General features: G+C 34.7%; 1 protein-coding gene and 1 long non-coding RNA gene across 3 annotated transcripts in view; both read left to right on the top strand.

Annotated features, from left to right (window-relative positions):
• LOC132715232 (uncharacterized) overlaps positions 1-18,445 on the top strand; it is a 51,787-nt gene that overhangs the window by 20,168 nt on the left and 13,174 nt on the right. For both annotated transcript variants that reach the window (XM_060698225.1, XM_060698224.1), the window contains exons 12-16: positions 4,284-4,501; positions 6,015-6,146; positions 10,696-10,923; positions 15,339-15,469; positions 17,140-17,277. In XM_060698225.1, coding sequence (XP_060554208.1) covers positions 4,284-4,501; positions 6,015-6,146; positions 10,696-10,923; positions 15,339-15,469; positions 17,140-17,277 — 847 coding nt within the window. The remainder of the gene's footprint in view (positions 1-4,283; positions 4,502-6,014; positions 6,147-10,695; positions 10,924-15,338; positions 15,470-17,139; positions 17,278-18,445) is intronic.
• Positions 10,948-12,808, top strand: LOC132715235 (uncharacterized). The gene is made up of 2 exons (XR_009623657.1): positions 10,948-11,331; positions 12,496-12,808. It is a non-coding gene; the product is annotated as an uncharacterized LOC132715235 (long non-coding RNA).

Raw genomic sequence — 18,445 nt, 5'->3', positions numbered from 1 at the left:
CTTCAGACAAATGTTTACCACATCAAGATGACGTGCAGAACGCATGTTTCCGCATGGCTGGCTCCAAGGTCAAGGTCACAGTGACATTAACATTGAAAATCCTGTCCGCTCTGTAACTCTTCAACCCTTTGAAGAATTTTGATGAAACTTCAGACAAATGTTTACCACATCAAGATGACGTGCAGAACGCATGTTCCGCATGGCTGGCTCCAAGGTCAAGGTCACAGTGACATTAACATTGAAAATCCTGTCCGCTCTGTAACTCTTCAACCCTTTGAAGAATTTTGATGAAACTTCAGACAAATGTTTACCACATCAAGATGACGTGCAGAACGCATGTTCCGCATGGCTGGCTCCAAAGGTCAAGGTCACAGTGACATTAACATTGAAAATCCTGTTTACATGATTTTAACTTGATTTGGCAGTCAAAGGTCATATCATCTTTGGAGGTAATTTAAAAAAGATATGATATATTATTTCATGTCTACTTTGTTACTTGTTTTTCATTATACAGAATTATCAATATAATTATAGTGAACAAATTCTTCTGTGCTGAACTCGTCCTACATTTCTCAACGGATTTTGTTCAAACTTTCACAGAAGCTTTGTCATCAAGCACCCTGGCACATATTGTCGGGGATTTGTGATTGGATAGTTTTTGACCTAATTATGGCCCTTTGTTTTTTTCCTTATACATAATATTATAGTGAACACTTCTTCAGTGGCAATTCCTCCTACATTATTCATGTTTTACATTGCACATAGTTACATTGTTTGTTGCTTGTATTTGTATTTCAAATACAACATATTTATCTACAATGGTGATAATTGAAAACCTGGTTTCATGGCATTGCCATGTTTCTTGTCATACAATGTGTTGCTAGATTATCATACAATGTATTGCTGGGTTATCATACAGTGTTTTGCTAGATTATCATACAATGTGTTGCTAGATGATCATACATTGTATTACTAGGTTATCATACAATGTATTGCTGGGTTATCATACAGTGTTTTGCTAGATTATCATACAATGTGTTGCTAGATTATCATACAATGTATTGCTGGGTTATCATACAGTGTTTTGCTGGGTTATCATACACTGTTTTGCTAGATTATCATAAAATGTGTTGCTAGATTATCATAAAATGTGTTGCTAGATTATCATACAATGTATTGCTGGGTTATCATACAGTGTTTTGCTAGATTATCATAAAATGTGTTGCTAGATAATCATACATTGTATTACAAGGTTATCATACAGTGTTTTGCTAGATTATCATACAACGCGTTGCTAGGTTATCATACAGTGTTTTGCTAGATTATCATACAACGCGTTGCTAGGTTATCATACAGTGTTTTGCTAGATTATCATACAATGTGTTGCTAGATTATCATACAATGTATTTCTAGGTTATCATACAGTGTTTTGCTAGATTATCATACAGTGTTTTGCTAGATTATCATACAATGCGTTGCTAGATGATCATACAATGTGTTGCTAGGTTTTCATACAATGTATTTCTAGGTTATCATACAGTGTTTTGCTAGATTATCATACAGTGTTTTGCTAGATTATGATACAATGTGTTGCTAGATTATCATACAATGTATTTCTAGGTTATCATAAAATGTTTTGCTAGATTATCATACAGTGTTTTGCTAGATTATCATAAAATGTTTTGCTAGGTTATCATACAATGTATTGCTGGGTTATCATACAGTGTTTTGCTAGGTTATCATACAGTGTTTTGCTAGATTATCATACAACGCGTTGCTAGGTTATCATACAGTGTTTTGCTAGATTATCATAAAATGTTTTGCTAGGTTATCATACAATGTATTGCTGGGTTATCATACAGTGTTTTGCTAGGTTATCATACAGTGTTTTGCTAGATTATCATACAACGCGTTGCTAGGTTTTCATACAATGTATTTCTAGGTTATCATACAGTGTTTTGCTAGATTATCATACAGTGTTTTGCTAGATTATCATACAATGTGTTGCTAGATTATCATACAATGTATTTCTAGGTTATCATAAAATGTTTTGCTAGATTATCATACAGTGTTTTGCTAGATTATCATAAAATGTTTTGCTAGGTTATCATACAATGTATTGCTGGGTTATCATACAGTGTTTTGCTAGGTTATCATACAGTGTTTTGCTAGATTATCATACAACGCGTTGCTAGGTTATCATACAGTGTTTTGCTAGATTATCATAAAATGTTTTGCTAGGTTATCATACAATGTATTGCTGGGTTATCATACAGTGTTTTGCTAGGTTATCATACAGTGTTTTGCTAGATTATCATACAACGCGTTGCTAGGTTATCATACAGTGTTTTGCTAGATTATCATAAAATGTGTTGCTAGATTATCATTCAATGTGTTGCTAGGTTAGCATACAATGTTTTGCTACATTATCATACTGTGTTTTGCTACATTATCATACAATATGTTGCTAGATTATCATACAATGTATTGCTAGTTTATCATACTGTGTTTTGCTAGATTATCATACTGGATGGTCCTGGTGAATGTTGTTGCTATGTAATAGAAAGAGCATCGAAACACGAGGCTATCTGATTTGTACGAGGGGGCGTAGCCCCAGAGTATTTATCAGATTGCAGAGTGTTTTGATGTTCTTTCTCTTTTGTATCTTAGTCAAACATAAAGACACGTTCCCTGTTGTAACAATATGAAACCCCGGAAAAAAAGTAACATATGAACGAACATCTGAATGTGATATATCTGTCGCTTTCCTCTTCTCTGCCGTCACAATAAGTAAACCCCAGCAAAAATGAGCCAATCAATGGCCATGCTCTGCAATATGGGAAACTTATACTCCAGTTAACGCACTGTGCATGTATATGGAAACACTGCGCATGTATATGAATACGATTTAACTGTGACACATTTTCAACAGAAAGGTCCCCAAACTATGATACAAGTAATAGAAAGAGTATTGAAACACGAGGCTATCTTATTTGTACGAGGGGGCGTAGCCCCAGAGTATTAATCAGATTGCCGAGTGTTTTGATGTTCTTTCTCTTATGTATCATAGTCAAACATAAAAACACGTTCCCTGTTGTAACAATATGAAACACCGGAAAAAAGTTACATATGAACAAGCATCTGAATGTGATATATCTGTCGCTTTCATTTTCTCTGCCGTCACAATATGTAAACCCCAGCAAAAATGAGCCAATCAATGGCCATGCTCTGGAGTGCGGGTAACTTATACCTGCACTCCAGTTAACGCACTTATTATGCATGTATATGTATTCAATTTAACTCTGACGCATTTTCAACAGAAAAGTCCCCAAACTATGATACAAGTTATTATACAGTGTGTTGTTAATTTATCATACCCTATGTTGCTAGGTTATCATACAGTGTATTATGCTAGGTTATCATGTTCGAAGGTTTTGATACAGTATGTTGCTAGATTGAGTTGCTAGGCAACAATACATTACTCATGTCAAGATTAGTTAAAGATTTAAGTTATTTAACCAACAAATACCTTAGAAAACAATTGAGCCGCGTCACGACAAAACCAACGTAATGCGTTTGCGACCAGCATGGATCCAGACCAGCCTGCGCATCCGCACAGTCTGATCAGGATCCATGCTGTTCGCTTACAAACCCTATAACAAGTAGAGAGACTGATAGCGAACAGTATGGATCCTGATCAGCGCATCCAGGCTGGTCTGGATCCATGCTGGTTGAAACGCATAACGTTGGTTTTTGTCGTGACGCTGCTCAATTATGCTCTGCTCTCATACCATGTTATGCTATCAGAATTTTGTCATGTCATTTTTACAAAATAACAAACAAATGTCAACTATTGAAATCATGTAGTTGTCCAACTTGATGGCTATTTTTGAAAATAAATAAACCTTATAACTAAAAATAGAAATTGCTGATAAACTGTATATATTTTAGGAAATGATTCCAAAAGGAAAGATTATAATTATCTTGTACATCCAAGTTTGACCATTAAATGTAGGTGATTAAAATGTGCCTATTTTGTCAAAAATAGTTTTTGGACAATTTTATTAATTTTCCATCAATAAAGCTGTATATATAAGATCAATTAGCACGAAAAAAACACAACGGCTGCTGTGGTGTAGTGGTTAGCATACTGGACCAGCAATATAGAGACCCGTGGTTTAGTCTTGGCTGCTGAATACTGATTTTTCGTGTGATTTTTCTGTGTATTATTTCCTGCTGATGGCTTTCTTTCATATACATGTATATATATTGAATGTTTACAGGTGACCTACTTATACCGACATACAGGTTGATATATTCAGACAATGATGGTACTACTGTACATATGCTTAAACTCTGCAATACTCAAACTAGTCTTAGGAACCCTTACAGCAATAGAGCAAATGGTCCACCTTGTTCTTTCATCCTTCATTGGACAAGTCCAGATGGTCAAGTGGCTAAACTCAACATGCACTCACTGCTAAAAAACAAAACTAAAGAGGTTTGTAAAATGTTATAGATAATATTTCTGATTTTTTTTCTAAATATACTTTCATATGAAATACTTACCCATGTATGAAAATGCATTTCTAAAGGGCAGGTAACCATATTATTTATTTTGCTCAATTTTACCCCCTTTTTCACTTTGAATTTCTTTGAGATAACCTTTGAGAAATGTTTATTTCTCAAAATCTAATAAAAACTTGTAGTGCTTGTTAATTATCAAATTTGAAAGGGGCAGATAATCAGGAAAGACATTTTTGCTTAATCATTTCACTTTTCTGATTGAGAATATTTTCCTTTCCCAAAAATGCATAAAAGGTATTAACTTCAGACTTGTCCTTTTTATGTTGCTTTTTATGCCACCACAATCTGCAATGCAGTTACATATACAATGTAGTAATTCACCTGCGTGTGTGTGTTTATGCATGCATATGTGCATTTGTGTGTCAGTGCATGTATTGGTGTGTGTGTGTGTGTTTTTGTGCCTGTTACATAGAATAGATAATGAACTTTAAAAAATCTCATAAAGGTCTAAAATCTGATACTCTTTTACCAAGTGTTAAAATCATGACACTGGGGCTGATATTGACCACATCCAAGGTGTGGATCAATTTGATGTGGAAATATGAATGATGAAATAAAACACTGCAGCATTGCTTGACAAATACCATTAGGGTTGAGATATTTGTTGTCAACATGTCCTGTTTCAATCATAGCTATCTAGCATAGCTTTCAAGGACGTCTCTCATTGAGTTGGTCTTCAGGTCACTTCTTGATCTTTGTGACTGAAACTGGATATGTTTAGGGTTTTCTTTTTTACTTTCTTCAAAGGACTGATATCATAATTTTATCACACACCCATGCCGATTTTGCGACTCCGTAAAAATGGATATATTTTGACATGACGTCATTAGCGTTATACAAACATAGTGTAAAGACGCGCTAAATGTTAGCGTTATACTATAGCGTTAATGAAAAATGACTCTTATTTCACTTTAAACAGTCTTTATTTTGGGTATGTGATAAATAGAATATTAAATTCGTGTAAGTTCATTACTGAATTTATTGCACTCGTTGAATAAAATAATATTATGCTCGCCAGAGGCTTGCATAATATAATTTTATTCAACTCGTGCAATAAATTCAGTATTGAACTTACACTCATTCAATATCCTCTATATCTTATGTATTTAGCCTGTAGGCACTTTTAATGAGTATCAAGTTGGCAGAGACTAAACCTTGAAGAGATTTTTCTACTTTTCAGCTTACAGTCTGTACTGCTTGACTGATATGTGAAAGGTTTAGCATGTATTTACATTGCAATGCATATGGACCTCCATCCTGGGGTTGGGGGAATTGATTTGATACCACTAGTTCAGGTCATGAAGACTTATGAGGTTTAAAGTAATTTTTCTATTTTGCCCTAGTTAGGCTTTCATTTTATTAAGAAGTTGCAGTCCTCACTGAAGTGAGCAATAATAATGACTATCATATTTTTCCTGTTATTGCAGAAAGTTAAGATGGAGATACAAGCTAAACGGAATACATACATAAATTCCACGGGTTTCAGCGAGTCTGTTTATATGAAGTGTTTTGAATTCCTGGATATTGCAGCAGAAAGAAACATTACAATAACTGAAACTGTAAAGTTACTTTTCATATTCTTTTGAAGTTTAAACATATTTGGCTAAGGAAGACTTTACTTACAACAATTTAAATCTGTTTTATGTAACTGTGTTGAATTGTTGTCATACATAGAAATATAGTTGTGACCCAAGTAGGACTGGAATTGTTTATGGATTTAGTAACAGACACCAGAATCATTTGTCTTTTGGTTTCACTTTATAGTTTTGTTGGCTGGAAAAAATGTTAATGGACTTTTGACATATTATAACTGAAATGCAGATGAACATTATTTTTGCACTATCATAAACAAATTTAAAAACAAATTCTCAATAATTACAAATTATTCTTTAAATTTTTGTTAACTTTTTCTCTCAAAGGTCTGTTGTTAGCTCACCTGAGCATGAAGTGGTCAAGGTGATGTATAGTGATGGGGCTATGTCCGGCGTTGTGCCTCGTGTGTCGTTCGTCATCAACAATTAGGTTGTTACTTTAGCAGTCAGAGTTTTGATTGGATCATCAGAACTTTGTCAGAATGTTTGTATTAATGGAATACAGGTCAAGTTATAAGATGGGTCATCTCAGGTCAAAAACTAGGTCACAGGAGCTAAGAATAGAAAAATCTTGTTAACACTCTAGTGGCTGCAGTTTTAATCCAAATTTCCTTGAAATTGGTCAGGAAGGTTGTTTTGATGATTTCTAGGTCATGTTCAAATATGGGTCATTTCCGGTCCAAAACTAGGTCACAGGAGCTAAAAAATAGAAAAATCTTGTTAACACTAGTGGCTGCAGTTTTGATCCAAATATTCTGGAAATTTGTGAGGAAGGTTGTTTTGATGATTTCTGTGTCAAGTTTTAAGATGAGTTGTCTGTGGTCAAAAACTAGGTCACAGGAGCTAAAAATAGAAAAAGCTTGTTAACACTCTAGTGGCTGTAGTTTTGATCCAAATTACCTGGAAATCGGTCAGGAAGTTTCTTTTGATGATTTCTAGGCCAAGTACATTTATGGGTCAGATTATTGCTCGGATGAGTTTGAACATGTGTCATCTCGCATGAAAAACTAGGTCACAGGAGCTAAAAATAGAAAAATCTTGTTAACACTCTTGTGACTGCAGTTTTGATCAAAATATTCTTGAAATTTGTGAGGAAGGTTGTTTTGATGATTTCTAGGGCTAGTTCGAATATGGGTCATTTCGGTCAAAAACTAGGTCATAGGAGCTGTAAATAGAAAAATCTTGTTAATAAAATATCCTGGAAATTGATAAGGAAGATTGTTTTGATGATTTTTAGGTCAAGTTTGATTATGGATCACCTGGGATCAAAAACTAGGTTACACTGCCCAAATATGGAAAAACCTTGTTAATACTCTTATGGTAACATTTTGACTCAATTCTCATCAAACTTGGTCAGGATGATTGTCTATTTAATTGCTTGGAGGAGTTGGAATATGGGTATCTCTGATACAGGAGCTAAAAATAGAAAATCTTCTGAACTCTCTAGTGGCTACTGTTGTTATCCAAATATCCTGGAAATTGGTCTGCAGGTTTATTTTGATGATTTCTAGGTCAAGTTTGAATATGGGTCACCTGGGGTCAAAAGCTAAGTCACACTGCCCAAATATGGAAAACCTAGAGGTCACATTTTGGACTCAATTGTCATCAAACTTGGTCAGGATGCTTGACTAAGACAGATGTTGTTGATGGGTCAGGGGAGCGCTTGTTAGCTCATCTGTCACAAAGTGACAGGGTGAGCTTTTGTGATTGCTTTTCGTCCGGCGTCCGTCCATCCGGCCGTCCGGCCGTCGTCCGGACTTTTACTTTAAATGACATCTCCTCATAAACCACTAAGCCAATTTCATCCAAACTTCACAGGAATGTTCCTTTGGTGGTCACCTTTGAAAATTGTTCAAAGAATTTAATTCCATGCAGAACCATGCCATGGCAACCGAAAGAAAAAACTTTAAATATCTTCTTTTAAAAAACCCAAAGAGCTAGAGCTTAGATATTTGGTATGAAACATCTTCTAGTGAGTGTCTACCAAATTTGTTCAAATAAAAGCCCTGGGGTCAAAATTGGCCCCGCCCCAGGGGGTCATTGATTTTCCCTATATGCATATAGTAAAAACTTAAAAAATCTTCTTTTAAAGAACCCAAAGAGCTAGAGCTAAGACATTTAGCATGAAACATCTTCTAATGGGTGTCTACCAAGTTTGTTCAAATAAAAGCCCTGGGGTCAAAATTGGCCCTGCCCCAGGGGGTCATTGATTTTCCCTATATGCATATAGTAAAAACTTAAAAAATCTTCTTTTAAAGAACTCAAAGAGCTAGAGCTAAGATATTTAGCATGAAACATGTTCTAATGGGTGTCTACCAAGTTTGTTCAAATAAAAGCCCTGGGGTCAAAATTGGCCCCGCCCCAGGGGTCATTGATTTTCCTTATATGTGTATATCAAAAACTTAAAAAATCTTCTTTGAAAAAACCCAAAAGCTAGGGTTTAGATATAAAGCATGAAACATCTTCTAGTGTGTGTCTACAAATTTTGTTCAAATAAAAGCCCTGTGGTCAAAATTGGCCCCGCCCCAGGGGGTCATTGATTTTCCCTATATGCATATAGTAAAAACTTAAAAAATCTTCTTTTAAAGAACTCAAAGAGCTAGAGCTAAGACATTTAGCATGAAACATCTTCTAATGAGTGTCTACCAAGTTTGTTCAAATAAAAGCCTTGGGGTCAAAATTGGCCCCGCCCCAGGGGGTCATTGATTTTCCCTATATGCATATAGTAAAAACTTAAAAAATCTTCTTTTAAAGAACTCAAAGAGCTAGAGCTAAGATATTTAGCATGAAACATGTTCTAATGGGTGTCTACCAAGTTTGTTCAAATAAAAGCCCTGGGGTCAAAATTGGCCCCGCCCCAGGGGTCATTGATTTTCCTTATATGTGTATATCAAAAACTTAAAAAATCTTCTTTGAAAAAACCCAAATAGCTAGGGTTTAGATATAAAGCATGAAACATCTTCTAGTGTGTGTCTACAAATTTTGTTCAAATAATAGCCCTGTGGTCAAAATTGGCCCCGCCCCAGGGGGTCATTGATTTTCCCTATATGCATATAGTAAAAACTTAAAAAAATCTTCTTTTAAAGAACCCAAAGAGCTAGAGCTAAGATATTTAGCATGAAACATCTTCTAATGGGTGTCTACCAAGTTTGTTCAAATAAAAGCCCTGGGGTCAAAATTGGCCCCGCACCAGGGGGTCATTGATTTTCCCTATATGCATATAGTAAAAACTTAAAAAATCTTCTTTTAAAGAACTCAAAGAGCTAGAGCTAAGATATTAAGCATAAACATGTTCTAATGGGTGTCTACCAAGTTTGTTCAAATAAAAGCCCTGGGGTCAAAATTGGCCCCGCCCCAGGGGTCATTGATTTTCCTTATATGTGTATATCAAAAACTTAAAAAATCTTCTTTGAAAAAACCCAAATAGCTAGGGTTTAGATATAAAGCATGAAACATCTTCTAGTGTGTGTCTACAAATTTTGTTCAAATAATAGCCCTGTGGTCAAAATTGGCCCCGCCCCAGGGGGTCATTGATTTTCCCTATATGCATATAGTAAAAACTTAAAAAATCTTCTTTTAAAGAACTCAAAGAGCTAGAGCTAAGACATTTAGCATGAAACATCTTCTAATGAGTGTCTACCAAGTTTGTTCAAATAAAAGCCTTGGGGTCAAAATTGGCCCCGCCCCAGGGGGTCATTGATTTTCCCTATATGCATATAGTAAAAACTTAAAAAATCTTCTTTTAAAGAACTCAAAGAGCTAGAGCTAAGATATTTAGCATGAAACATGTTCTAATGGGTGTCTACCAAGTTTGTTCAAATAAAAGCCCTGGGGTCAAAATTTGCCCCGCCCCAGGGGTCATTGATTTTCCTTATATGTGTATAGCAAAAACTTAAAATCTTCTTTGAAAAAACCCAAATAGCTAGAGTTTAGATATTAAGCATGAAACATGTTCTAGTAAGTGTCTACAAATTTTGTTCAAATAAAAGCCCTGGGGTCAAAATTGGCCCCGCCCCAGGGGTGTCATTGTATTTAACTATATGTGTATAGTAAAACCTTAAAAAAATCTTCTTTAAAAAACCCAATGAGCTAGAGCTTAGATGTTTAGCATGAAACATCTTCTTATGTGTGTCTACCAAGTTTGTTTAAATGAAAACCCTTGGGTTAAAATTGGCCCTGCCGGTGGGGGGGAGGGGGGAAAGAGGGAGGTCATTGTTTTTCATTATATGTGTGTAGTAAAAACTTATGAAACTCATGAAACATCTTCTAATGGGTGTTCCAAGTTTGTTCAAATAAAAGCCCTGGGGTTTAAACTGGCTCCGCTTCGGGGGCCTATATACTGGTGAGCGACCTCAGGGCCATCATGGCCCTCTTGTTTTTTTATTGGGATTGAAAACCAATGTTCTAAAAAGCATTAGACATTCATTGTATTTCTTAATAAAATCTTTTTATTGTGATATTCAATTTGTAAATGCAATACTGCCCTTAACATTTCAATGTATATGCTTTTATGAAGGTTATTTCAAATGCTGTATGGAAATATAACAGTGATCTCAAGAGAGCAGAGAAGAAAAAGAGGGACAAGAGTGGAAAGATCCAGATGCCAAAAAGATCACTAAAGTCATATCTAGACACTCCTGCTGGTATTGGATATTTAAATTGGGAACTTATGCAAGAGCCTTATGTCTTTGGAAAAGCTGTTCTCCTGCAAGTCAAAGGAGTTGATAATTCTGTTTGGTTTGTTGTAAGTTTATTTGGGGTTTTTTTTGTTGGTTTTTAGCTCACCTGTCACAAAGTGACAGGGTGAGCTTTTGTGATCGCTTTTCGTCCGGCGTACGTCCGGCGTTCGTCCGTCCGTCCGTCCGTAAACTTTTGCTTTAAATGACATCTTCTCATAAACCACTGAGCCAATTTCATCCAAACTTCACAGGAATGTTCCTTTGGTGGTCACCTTTAAAAATTGTTCAAAGAATTTAATTCCATGCAGAACTCTGGTTGCCATGGCAACCAAAAGAAAAAACTTTAAATATCTTCTTTTAAAAAACCATAAGAGCTAGAGCTTAGATATTTGGCATGAAACATCTTCTAGTGAGTGTCTACCAAGTTTGTTCAAATAAAAGCTCTGGGGTCAAAATTGGCCCCGCCCCAGGGGGTCATTGATTTTCCCTATATGCATATAGTAAAAACTTAAAAAATCTTCTTTTAAAGAACTCAAGGAGCTAGAGCTAAGATATTTAGCATGAAACATGTTCTAATGGGTGTCTACCAAGTATGTTCAAATAAAAGCCCTGGGGTCAAAACTGGCCCCGCCCGGGGGGGGGGTCATTGATTTTCCCTATATGCATATAGTAAAAACTTAAAAAATCTTCTTTTAAAGAACCCAAAGAGCTAGAGCTAAGATATTAAGCATGAAACATCTTCTAGTGAGTGTCTACCAAGTTTGTTCAAATTAAAGCCCTGGGGTCAAAATTGGCCCTGCCCCTGGGGTCATTGATTTTCCCTTTATGCATATAGTAAAAACTTAAAAAAACTTCTTTTAAAGAACCATAAGAGCTAGAGCTTAGATATTTAGCATGAAACATCTTCTAGTGAATGTCTACCAAATTTGTTCAAATAAAAGCCCTGGGGTCAAAATTGGCCCCACCCCAGGGGGTCATAGATTTTCCCTATATGCATATAGTAAAAACTTAAAAATTTTCTTTTAAAGAACCAAAAGAGCTAGAGCTAAGATATTAAGCATGAAACATCTTCTAGTGAGTGTCTACCAAGTTTGTTCAAATTAAAGCCCTGGGGTCAAAATTGGCCCCGCCCCGGGGGTCATTGATTTTCCCTATATGCATATGGTAAAAACTTTAAAAATCTTCTTTTAAAGAACCATAAGAGCTAGAGCTTAGATATTTGGCATGAAACATCTTCTAGTGAATGTCTACCAAGTTTGTTCAAATAAAAGCCCTGGGGTCAAAATTGACCCTGCCCCAGGGGGTCATAGATTTTCCCTATATGCATATAGTAAAAACTTAAAAAATCTTCTTTTAAAGAACCCAAAGAGTTAGAGCTAAGCTATTTAGCATGAAACATCTTCTAATGAGTGTCTACCAAGTTTGTTCAAATAAAAGCTCTGGGGTCAAAATTGGCCCCGCCCCAGGGGGTCATTGATTTTCCCTATATGCATATAGTAAAAACTTAAAAAATCTTCTTTTAAAGAACTCAAAGAGCTAGAGCTAAGATATTTAGCATGAAACATGTTCTAATGGGTGTCTACCAAGTATGTTCAAATAAAAGCCCTGGGGTCAAAACTGGCCCCGCCCGGGGGGAGGGTCATTGATTTTCCTTATATGTGTATAGCAAAAACTTAAAAATCTTCTTTGGAAAAACCCAAATAGCTAGAGTTTAGATATTAAGCATGAAACATCTTTAAGTAAATATCTACAAAGTTTGTTAAAATAAATGCCCGGGGGTCAAAACTTGCCCTGCCCCAGGGTGACATTGTTTTTAACTATATGTGTATAGTAAAAACTTTAAAAATCTTCTTTTAAAAATGCCAATGAGCTAGAACTTAGATGTTTAGCATGAAACATCTTCTTATGGGTGTCTACCAAGTCTGTTCAAATAAACAAATAAAAGCCCTTGGGTAAAAATTGGCCCGGGGGTGGGGGGCCTATATACAGGTGAGCGACCTCAGGGCCATCATGGCCCTCTTGTTTAATGAAGAAAGTTGATTAACCAAATAGGCATTTGTCCTAAAATTTCTCTTGTATTTGTAAATTGCAATATTTTCTAAGATGTACATTTATGTTTTTGTTTTGTTTTTTGTTTTGTTTTTTTTTTGGGGGGGGGGGGGGTATAAAATGTGTATTGTATTTTGTAACAACCTTTGTAAATTAGTTCATTTATATGTTTAATGAAATAAAAAAAATGTATCCTAAAAGAAAAGGAAATTCTTCATAAAAGTGTTATGTGTTGATAAATTTATACAGTTAGATTGAAATAACAGTACAAAGAACCACAACACCATTGTTTCTAAAAGTCATTGCCACTAGACAGGGGTCTTTCAGCTTTATCAAAATGTGATTTAGTATTTAGTGACATATATGCATGTGTTTGAGCCTGTGATTACAGGAAGTTACATCATGGACAGCGAGTCATAGTAAAATAAAACACTAAACACTTAAAAATAGAACAAACACAAATAAGCTGAAGTAGTGATTCATGAAATGTGTCCTGTTCATTGCATACTTCTATCTCTGTTTCATACATTGAATATATAACTTAAAAAAAAAAAACATCATATTTTGCCAGATGACACAGGCCATGTGACATACGCATGCAGGGTAGAAATCAAATGTTTGAAATTGTCAAAAGTTGCATGGACACACTTTCTTAAATTGACATAGCTGTGTAAAAAATCATCATTGACATTGATTATGTGACATCCTGTATTATGCCATTATATATGACATCCACATTTGAAACATTAATATGGAATCTATGGCATTCATACGTGAAACCTTTGCATTTATGTTTTATTACACTATAATCATTGAAAGGATATAATTTTATGATTTTTGAGTAGAATATTATCAGTTGTTCATATTTATTTTTCACAAAATTGATAAACAATAATGGACATATTCATATTGGTATTTTACATAAAAAAAGTTGAAATTCTAGAAAAGCAAAATGAAAATAGATTATTTATATATATGAGCTGTATATTATGCATTTATTGTCTCCTTTACAGAAATACATTTATAAAAATATAGCTTGACTTCTGAAAGAATAGGGAGAGCTATTGTTTTCACCTGAATGTCAGTGTTGACATAGCTGTACCACTTTTGAAAAGTGTTTGCATGCAATTTGGTATTTTCAGAATTACTACAGTTTAAAGGTTGAAACTTCTCACACTTGTTTTCTGTCATTGTCTAACAAGATGGGCATGCATGAGTTATCTTTTAACAGAGTTGTGCCCCTTTTCTTACTGTCAATGGGCTGAGAATAGTTGAGCGCACTAACTTACAGACTGATAATGTTATGGTTGATTATAGTGAGTGTCAAATTACTAAATGAATTGCTTGAAATATCAAAAGTTTTTGTAGCATTGTAAATTAAGCACACTAGTTGGAAATGAATTTCATCTTCAATAAGATTTGTGTGGCATACAATACAACCATATTCTTAGATCATTATCCACATCTATTTGCTGGTTCCAAATCTCAGACATGTAACTGCACATCTAAATGTTGTATATTTAGATTTTTGAAGGTAAATGATGTCATGTAAAGTTTATACAAGTTCCTAGCTTCAGCATTTTGTAGCTAAACCTCATCCTGCTGTATTTTTTAAATAGACTTGTCCAGTTTTCATTTTTGGAACATACCATTATCATTTTTGGGGATGTCAAATTGAAAATTTGATGTTGGTCTGCCACCTGTATAGAGCCCGGTCAGACGTCACATATGTGCAGGCTAACCTGACTCTTAATACTTTCAATGCCAGTATGGCAAAGATTTATCATATTTATTTTAGCTTGATTGTGGTAAACATTGGAAGTTTATTTGAACCACTGTTGTTTCTGCTTCCATGAACTAACTGGTATTGGTGTTATACCAGTAAACACAGTTGTGACCCAAGTTTGGTACTAAACTACTAACATATTTTCCAAGATTAATGATATCTTTAGAAAATTGTAAGTTCTTAGGTTTGGCACTTATATACAATAATAACACAAAGACATGTTCAAAACTACTTAAATTTTGTAAATAAATGGAAATTCCAAAATCATTTGAGCCGCGTCATGACAAAACCATCAGTATATTAGGTGACAGGAATATGACCATAATTTGCATACTTGATGTTTTTGCATATATTTTCAAAATATTTGATAGATATTAGGGGGTAAATTTTGCTTTCATTTTATATGGTTAGAATTTGTGACCAGCATGGATCCAGCATGGATCCAGACCGGCCTGCGCATCCCCCAGTCTGATCAGGATTCATGCTGTTCGCTATCAGTTTCTGTACTTGTAATAGGGTTTGTAGGCGAACAGCATGGATCCTGATCAGACTGCGCAGAGGCGCAGGCTGGTCTGGATCCATGCTGGTCGCAATGTATTACGTTGGTTTTGTCATGACGCGGCTCATTTATTATGTTTGTTGCAGATTGTGAACACTGAGAGCAAGACTTCATTTTTGGACTGCAGTATAAAGAAATACACCTCCTGCATTGTGATGCAAGAACAAGTAAGAAATAACTACACAGAAGAAGAATATTTGATGGTGTCTTACTCAGGGTAACATATTAAGATCAACTTTAATTCAGTATATTAGGTGACAGGAATATGACCATAATTTGCATACTTGATGTTTTTTCATATATTTTCAAAATATTTGATAGATATTAGGGGGTAAATTTTGCTTTCATTTTATATGGTTAGAATTTGTGAAGTTCTCACCTTTTTAGCTTGACTATTCAAAGTATATGGAGAGCTATTGCGTCGGCATCTGCGTTGGTGAAAGTTGTTTGTAAAGTCAAATATCTCAATTATTGCTTGAATATTCAATTGAAACTTAAACTTGAAACTTACAATACTTATTTATAGTAACAATGTACATCAGATTGATAAGGGTGATAACTCTGTCTACAATATGTTCTTTTATTGTTACAGAAACTAGAGAGAGAAAAAAAAACATTTTTGGCCATTATCTCCTTAATAACAGTAACTGTAGTACCTTTTAAACCTTAGATTTGTACAAACTTGTTAAAGTGTATAAAGCTATATATCTGCTGAAAAATTATTTTTTGAATTTTAAAAAAGAATACTTTAGAAATGCTTGTTTGAAATAAACATGGTAGATAATTGCCTTAAAAACAGACAACACATGCACAAAATCATTGCTAGACGGATAAAACCCTACTTAAAATAGCAAAAAGTATTTTGTTCTGGAATATTTTGTTCTGCTTACATACAATATTCATACAATATTCACGTCTGTTAAATAACAGAGACATTCTATGTTACAACTTTTTCCAAAATCAACCATATAGTAATGGAACCAATATAATTTTTCTGTTGACAAATTTTATAAAAATATTTCATAAGATATATAGAGGATATTTGTTTGTTTTGCATGTAAGATTGAAATATAATTTCACTGAGTGAACACCAGATGCAATATTTTCACGAGTGGCGTAGCCACGAGTGAAAATATAATAGCTGGTGTTCACGAATGAAATATATTTCAATCTTATATGTAAAACAAATAAATTTTCTTTTTATTTTATGCTTTTTCAGCGACTTTAAGTAATTTTTTACTGATTTTGCCGCGTAACGTCACGCATTCTCCTTTGTGACGTCATATATATCATGACGTCACATCATCAGTTTTGAAATCTAGTTCCGTTGAATTTCTCTAATTTTGTTAAATTTCTAACATGATCTATGATGACATTGACTTTCTTTTCCTAAAGAAGCAAAATTTACGTATGACGGCATTTATTTATGCCTGTTATTCCATTTAGTTATGATTTTCTGTTCATCCGCATTCAGATATAGTCCGGCTACAGTGAAAATTATATTTTATAAATTTCACTAGTGGTTTATCAGAATATAATCATCTGATATATTACAATAAAACACTGGAAAGCATGAAATAAAGATTTATACCCTTTAATTGATGACATCTTTATATTAATATATGGGAGAAAAGGGTTAAGATAAATTTCTTATTTTCTGGTTACTTGCTTATTTCTGTATAATACACATATTTACCACTACATAAGATTTTTATATTGAATTGACAGATATATGTTAAAACCAATGTTTTGTGAACCGCTCATCACTGTGGCTTAATCTCGTACCCAAAAGCTACCAGGAATGAGAAAAAAACTTTCTTCAGGAATTTTTGTTAACCAAGTGTTGTTAAAAAAAAAAAGTCATTAATTTATTGTTTATGTTTACAGTGCTGTTTTAGTATTGAACAAGACTGGGGAAACGGTTGTTACACTGAGTTATGATGATGTAGCTGCCGCCGCAAGAGATGGTAACCCACCAGTTATAATCTCTCCAAAATTATTTGGGGTCAACAAAGAACAAAATAGGTAAGGGTCATTATATCAATTCAGAAATTAGAAATTACATTGAGCTTTTTGTGCCCCCACTTTGGGGGGGGGGGCTTTTAGCTTTATCCTTGTCCGTCCTTCCATCCGTCAGTCCGTCCACACTACCAATTAGGGATAGGGGGCCATCTGACTGTAAACAGAACAAAAGAGAACAATATAATTCATTCGATAACAATAGCATAAGGGGACATGGCCCTCTATTAAATAAAAGAAAATAACTAGATATGGCCCTTTATCCCTATTTCGTCTGATGTCCATCCTTCTATCCGTCTATTCTCATTTTGTGTCGCACATATCTCAAAAACTATTTGACCTAGAGTCATGAAACTTCACAGGAATGTTGCTCAGCATGTGTTGTTGTGCACCTGGGGTTTCGCTTGTGGATTTTTTCTGTTAGTCAGAGTTATTGCCTTTCACTTAATAAAAATTTGCAATTATTAACTTGTGTCACAAGTAGCTCAAAAAGTATTTGACCTAGGGTCATGAAACTTTACAGGAATGTTAATCAGCATGTGTAGTTGTGCACATGGGTATTTTCCTGTGGATTTATTTAGTATTTGTAGAGTCATTGCCATTTACTTGGTGAAAATTTGCAATTTTCAACTTGTGTTGCATGTAGCTCAAAAAGTATTTGACTTAGAGTCATGAAACTTAAAAGGAATGTTGGTCAGCATGTGTAGTTGTGCACATGGGGTTTCACTTGTGGATGTATCCAGTATTTCTAGAGTTATTGCCCTTGACTTAGTAAAAAACTGTTCCCTTATAATGTATCATTTGTTCCTTGATTGCTTGAGTTAGAATCAACCAACTTAACAGGAATAATGATCAACATCACTGTGGAGCTATGCACCTGGGGTTTTGCATGTGGATTTTTTTCAGTTTTGTTAGAGTTATTACCCTTGTTTTAATATAAATTTGCAGTTTTGACCTTGTTCATGCATAGCTCAAAAATATTTGATCTGTAGGCTTGAAAAATTACAAGAATGTTGGTCAGCATGTGTACTTAGTATATGTTAGTGTTCATCCGTGCTGTTCTACAGAAATTAGAAACTTCGACAGGAGCAATAGCGACAGGAGAATGTTTCTAATTTCTGTAGAACAGCTACGGATGAATACTAACATACCTAGTGTCAAGCTTTATTTGGCC

Source organism: Ruditapes philippinarum, unplaced genomic scaffold (assembly GCF_026571515.1).
Source record: "Ruditapes philippinarum isolate M1 unplaced genomic scaffold, ASM2657151v2 ctg5095_1_1_1_1, whole genome shotgun sequence".
In the NCBI taxonomy this organism is placed as follows: Eukaryota; Metazoa; Mollusca; class Bivalvia; order Venerida; family Veneridae; genus Ruditapes; species Ruditapes philippinarum.
The sequence above is the reverse complement of the archived record's forward strand: the minus strand, read 5'-3'. Positions and strand labels throughout refer to the sequence as shown.